We start from the raw sequence: 7,054 nt of genomic DNA, 5'->3' as shown, positions 1-7,054 counted from the left end.
GGCCGCTGAGCCTGCGCGTCCGGAGCCTGTGCTCCGCAACGGGAGAGGCCACAACAGTGAGAGGCCCGCGTATCGCAAAAAAAATAAAAATAGAAAAATAAAACCTATTGTTTTTAGTAGTCTTCAACTACCTAGTTACTTCTTTTTATTATTTTTGGACTTTGAAATCCATAAACAGCCTTACAATTCTAGAACCTGTATCTCCTCAGGTTCTATTTCAGTATTTACCATACCTTCATGTCTGAATTTTTATTGTTTATTTAGGATACATTGTCTGAGAAGTGTGGTGTCAATATTAATACTATTATAGTACTTAATATCATATTTTTGTTTATATTATATGGAATTATTTTTATGGGTTTCTTTAGAGGAAGAGCAAAGCAAAAGCAAGGGTGTTTTACCTTGTGTATAACTTTCATAATTTTTCATAAAAACACAAATTTATTTATCAGAGTCTCAGCTGTTTTAAATAATCTGTTATGATATTTCAAAATTATAGCAACTAGATGTCCTTCTTTTTAGCTTCTGAGTAGAAAAATTATATCTTGTGATAAAATATGTATATATATTTAAATATTTAAATCAATAGGAACAAAATGAAATGCTATATTTTAACACTTAGAAATGTGGAATTATTTTATATTCTGTTTTTTAGAAAGTGATACTTATCATGTAATGTGATCATTCATGTAAATGGTAACCATTATTTAGGTGACATATAATGATAATATTTACCCTTTCAAAGTCCCTAATGAATATTTCAGCCTAAATCTGTTTTATAAAATGGTCTGGCTGTTTGCTTAGTGGGAATAGAGGATGATTATCTCTTTGCTTAGACACAGAAATACTTTGAAGTTATGTTTTTAATTAAGCCATGCAGAAGACTTCTGAGGCTTTTAATGTTTGTATCTAATATTTATACAGAAAGATGCTGAATTTTATTTTTTTAATTTTTTAATTTTTTTAAGATGCTGAATTTTAAAAACATTACTTAGCTTACATATCAGAATTATTTTTAATGTAATTTATATAGTACAATATTAATTTGTTTAAAGAATTATTATTTATATCTATACTTTTCCCTTCATATTCTCTTTACCTCTTATAATCTGAGTTTGAATTTGATTAAATACTTTAACTTCTCAAATTACTTATGATATGAATTAGATTAGTACATATTCATATCTCAAATAATTGTATTGAAATATAATAAAAACTTTATGTATAACAAAAATATTATTGTGGACAGATCCTAAGGTGACTACTACTGATCTCTGCCTTCTGGTATTCACACATTATTGTATAATCCCCTTTCATTGAGTCTGGGCAGGACATGTGACTTGGTTCTAAACTAGAAAATTTTGCAAAGGTGATGGGGTATCACTTCTATGGTTATGTTTAGTGTTTTGTGTGTGTGTACGGTGTGAGGATTGGGTCAAATCTTATATTTTTCCAAATGGCCATCCAGTTGTCTCAATACCATTTAAGACGATGAATGTCTTTACTCCAGTCATTCAGAACACTATGCTTATCTTATACTAGATTTCTAGATTTTTCTGGAATTTCTGGAATTTTGTTTCTGGAATTTCTCTTCTGTACCATTTATCTTTCTATTTATGTACTGATGCCATACTGTTTTAATTTTATAGATGTTGAGTATATTTTAATGTCTTTTCAGTCTAGCTCCCCTCAAAGCTCTTCCTTTTCATTGCTGTTTCTAGCTATTCTTGTATGTTTATTTCTGTATATGAACATTAAGATGAACTTTTCTAGCTCCTTTAAAGCTCATTAGAATTTTTATTAGATCAGATTAACTATTATCTTTGTAATGAACTGACAACCTGATGATGTTGAGATAGCCTAATGAAAAATGAGGAATATCTTTCAGTTTATTTACTTTTGTGTTTTTCAGGCTGAATTTTATGCCTAAAATTTCATTATGTTTCCTTTGCAACTATTTATTTCCTCAGTTGTTTGTAAGCACTGGTGATTCTTTAAATAATACCTGAAATTAAAATACCAAAAATTGGTGTTTAAACTCACTCAACTCATAATTATATATTTTGAAAATACTTTTGATACATTCAGAATTCTTTCAATAATTATTAATATAAAACCTTTTAGACAATGTATGTTTCTAATTTGCTTTCTTGAGTTTGAAAATATAAAGGAGAATGCTTTTATATTGGACACCTTCAAGAACTCTATAAAGCCTCTGAGTTTAATTCTTAACAAGGTGGTGTTAATTCCTTATTTGTGTCAAAATTCTGAGCTTGAGTTATGAAAGCCAGCAGAAGTTACTTCCTAAACAAGAGGATATAATTTCATCCTTCTGAGAAAATTTGTGTTTTGGAGAAAATAAAATTTTTTTTTTTGTGGTACACGGGCATCTCACTGTTGTGGCCTCTCGCGTTGCGGAGCACAGGCTCTGGACGCGCAGGCTCAGCGGCCATGGGTCACAGGCCCAGCCGCTCTGCGGCATGTGGGATCTTCCCAGACTGGGGAGCGAGCCCGTGTCCCCTGCATCGGCAGGCGGACTCTCAACCACTGCGCCACCAGGGAAGCCATGAGAAAATAAAATTTTAAGTATTCCTTTTAAAAACTATATTATGTTGAAGGTAAACATGTTACAATAATTTCCCGTCCAATATATTACATAATTTGAATAAACTAATTATTAATAACAAAAATGAAAGCTTCATATCTTCCGTATTGGAAAATAGGTTTGTATTGGAGCTCTTAAAGTCAACTCATAGATAAATTAAAAAGTACTTGAAATCCCTTGTCATTTATCAAAGTTATTCATCTTAAATTGCTATGTGCACTTGAAAGCCATCTATTTAGGCAGTAAGGTATACAGGGAATACCATGCATAACACTGCAGGGAATATTATGTTGAATATTTTCCTATTCTAAAAATAGTATTGTTATACCCATTTGCAACAAGTCAAGTTTACTTTTTCTGAGAGAAAAAGGAATTATAATGGTATTGTAAATCAGTCCTTTATGTATATACTTGGTACAAAGTGATAGGATTTAAGTAGATGAGTCTAAAGGAAGGGACAATAGTATAGGAATAGTATAGATTCTGAAGTGCTTAACCTAGTAGTAATGAGTATGATCATTTTCGAAAGCTAGAAAACTACTATATAACACACATTTAAAAAGTAACTTTTGGAGAAGTCACAGAAAACCTAAGTTTACCCCTAAGTTCCTTTTTTCCAGAGAATACAGTTAGTGGTATAAAGGGCTATATATTTCTACTTTAATTTTGTAGTTACTGTAGAAAAGTATTTACTCTTCAACTCATTTTTTTTCATGGATGCAAAAAATTATCAAGCATATGACTGAAAATTGCATTCAGAATGTAACTGATTATTTATTCTTCTCAATTGTTCGACCCTTCATTAATTAAAATATATATGTATTAAAATTTTTCCTCAGTTCTAAGTAACTCTACTAAAACTAAAGACATTTTTGGAAGAATTTTCTCACCTTTTAAAATTCTGCATATAATTTAAATATTGAGTCACTTTATACAATTACCCTTGTGTACATTTTATAATAATTAAATTTGGATGGCGTTCCAATAAGTAGCATTATGCAAAGCCAAGCTATATATCTGTTAGTCACTAATTGTCATTTTAATTGTAGAAATAGGGATTGAAAGAATATGGGCTTCAGAAATTTTCAAAATACATATGATTTTCTCTCACTGCTATAGTTAACCATAATTTTAAAGAATTTAACTTAGAATTCATGAGTTTGAAAGCTCATGTGTTCTTTCATTTTGTTATAATCTGCTTACATGAATTTAGAGTTTGAACGCCTGAATTTAGGGCTGGATGATTTAGAGAAAACTTTCCTCCATTACACAATTGAGGAGGTCTTTTTTTTTTTTTTTGCGGTACGCGGGTCTCTCACTGTTGTGGCCTCTCCCGTTGCGGGGCACAGGCTCCGGACGCGCAGGCTCAGCGGCCATGGCTCACGGGCCTAGCAGCTCCGCGGCATGTGGGATCTTCCCGGACCGGGGCACGAACCCGTGTCCCCTGCATTGGCAGGTGTACTCTCAACCACTGCGCCACCAGGGAAGCCCGAGGAGGTCTTTTTAAAATACAGATTCATTGGTTTAGAAACTGGGGAAAAAATATATTAATTTCAAAGAATACCAGAAGTAAGAAAAAGATGTGATTTATGAATTCCCACAACTTTTTCCCCGTACCTAAAAATGTCTTTAAATCTTTATCCAGACTTGAAAATTCTTCCTCATATTGTTAAGGGAGAATACATATCCCCCAAACTTTTATCCCATCCCCTATATTCCTCTTGTGTATGTTTGTCTTTTCCACTTATTTCTTCTCTCATGCATTCCCATATATAGGCTTTCTACATTAATTCTTTTGAAGATTTGTTTTTAAAACTTCAGTTAATAGTAGTTTTTAAGATGTTTTAATGTAGAGTTTAATTACTTTTTTGTTGGTAGGAAAAACATGAGGCTTTTGAAATTTGTTGCTTAATAGTAAATGAGATTTTTGTATTTCTACAGATGTGATTCTGAAAATCGCTATGTTGGTAATCCACTTAGAGGAACATGTTATTGTAAGTATTTGTATTTTTTATTTTAAATAGTTGGTTTGTTTTATTAGTTTCAGGTGATTTTGCAGGTAATAAAATTCATATTGAATAACTGATGTTGTCATTAATACGTTACCATTTCTATTTTTAAATCTTTTAACTCCATATATATTGCTAAGAAAGTCAATGTCTTCTTGCTATATTCTCTAATTATATTTGGTGCATTTTTTTCTACTCTGAAGAGTAAAACAGCAATAGATCTTATTCTGAACATGCAACAAAATATAGAACTTGAGTAAACTCAGCTGAATTTTGATGTAATCTTTTTCATTATGATTAAATTTTGAACAGATAGAATTTTGTGATAGATTTTTCCGGGAGGCAATTTTGGTTATTACTAAAAAGCTGTGCTGATTTTGTACTGAAAGATCCTTTTATTGGGTAATGATCATATGGCAGATTCATGTTTAACTTTCCAGAAACAAACAAACAATTACCAAAATGGTTGTATTATTTTACATTTCCACTAGCAGTGTATGAGATTTTCAGTTCTTCAGAATCTCTTGGTAAAAAAACCTTTTGTAGGTTTCATCATATCTTTTTTTACGTAGACAATAATGTGTTCTGCAAATAATGGAATTTGATTACTTCATTTTCTTGCTGGATGCCTTTTTTTTTTGGTCTTATTGCATTGGTACCTCTGGTATCGTTAAAAAATATGATAAGCATGCGATTATTTTTGACTTGTTCCTGATCTTAGAGGGAAAGCACTCAGTCTTTCACCATTAAGTATGTTGTAAGCTTTTCATATATGCCTTTGTTAAGTTGAGGAAATTCCCTTCTATTCCTACTCTGCTGAGTATTTTTATCAAGAATGGATGATTTTTATGTTATACCTTTTTTCTACCTCAATTGAAATGTCCATAAGGTGTTTCTAATTTACTTTGTTAGTATATTAATTTTAGTTTCAAAAATTAATGGATGGTATCACATTTTATGGATATATCACTATTTTTTGGTCCATTTACCAGTTGATGGACATTGGGATTATTTCTAGGCTTTGGCTATTAGAAAAATGCTGATATTTAGATAGTCTATATACTTTCATTTTTGGGGGGTAGATTCCTAGGAGTGGAATTGGGAGGTTCGATGATATGCTTATGTTCAAGAAACTGTCAAATGATTTTATAGCATGGATATACCGTTTTACATTCCCACTAGCAATTTATATATGTTTCAGTTTTTCCACATTCTCATCAATACTTTATATTGTCTATCTTTTTGATTATAGCCATTCTAGAGTATTAGTAGTATCTTGTCGTTTAAATTTGCATTTCTATTATGACTAATAAGTCTGAGTTCAGTTTCATGTGTCCATGTCTTGAACATGTTTTGTTAGATATGTAAAATACTAATTTCCTAATACTTTTGTTGCTATTTCAAATAGTATCTTTTAAAACTACATTTTCTATTTGTTTGATATGGTAAAATGAACTTCATTTTAGTATACTGATCTGACATTCACAAAGGTCAGTGAACTCTGTTATTAATTCTAATCGTTTATAAATGTTTGGTTTTTAAATACAGTTATATTACATGCAAATAACTTTTATTCCTCACTTTTCCAATTTTTTATCCCATTATTGGGATGGTTGGGATCTCTCTTTCAGTGCTGAGTCAAAGTGATGGTAGTAGACATTACCATCAAGTCGAGAGTGTGCTATAATTTATAGAATATTCCCTGTATCAAGTTAAGAAAATTCCTGTCTATATTAGTGTGCTGCAAGATTTCATCATGAGTGACTTTTTCCTTTACCTTGTTGTATATGAAGCTGAATTAATAGATTTTCATTAATTAGACATCTTTTCATTCTGGGGTAAACCGAACATAGTTATGATATATTATTATTGGGGATACTGCTAAATATTATTTGTTTATATTTTATTTAGGATTATTTTCAGTATAAATGAATGCAGACTATATTTTTACATTATTTTTTCTGATGAATTGTCCTCTGAGTTGTTTTTCTTTTCTAATTTCATATTGTGTAACTATGGTAATAACTTTTAAAGTTGAATTTGACAAGATTGCTGTTTTTATTTTTTTATTTTAACATCTTTATTGGAGTATAATTGCTTTACAATGGTGTGTTAGTTTCTGCTTTATAATAAAGTGAATCAACTATACATATACATATATCCCCATATCTCCTCCCTCTTGCGTCTCCCTCCCACCCTCCCTATCCCACCCCTCTAGGTGGTCACAAAGCACCAAGCTGATCTCCCTGTGCTATGTGGCTGCTTCCCACTAGCTATCTATTTTACATTTGGTAGTGTATATATTTTAAAACAAGAATAGTTAAAAAATATCAAGTGAACTTCAAAGGTTAGCTAAATTCAACTGAGATCTCTGGGTCTTGTGCCTCTTTATTGGTAGTTTTTTTGTTGTTGTTGTTCATCTCCCCCCCCCCCCCCATTT

The 7,054-nt window shown here is 31.3% G+C and overlaps 1 protein-coding gene across 1 annotated transcript in view; it reads left to right on the top strand.

Annotated features, from left to right (window-relative positions):
• ATRNL1 (attractin like 1) overlaps positions 1-7,054 on the top strand; it is a 713,182-nt gene that overhangs the window by 219,109 nt on the left and 487,019 nt on the right. Inside the window, exon 21 of the mRNA XM_007469606.1 lies at positions 4,547-4,599. Within this exon, the coding sequence (XP_007469668.1) occupies positions 4,547-4,599 (53 nt within the window). The remainder of the gene's footprint in view (positions 1-4,546; positions 4,600-7,054) is intronic.

This window comes from Lipotes vexillifer, unplaced genomic scaffold (genome assembly GCF_000442215.2).
Source record: "Lipotes vexillifer unplaced genomic scaffold, Lipotes_vexillifer_v1.1 scaffold240, whole genome shotgun sequence".
Classification (NCBI taxonomy): domain Eukaryota; kingdom Metazoa; phylum Chordata; class Mammalia; order Artiodactyla; family Lipotidae; genus Lipotes; species Lipotes vexillifer.
This window is presented reverse-complemented; position numbering and strand designations above follow the sequence as displayed.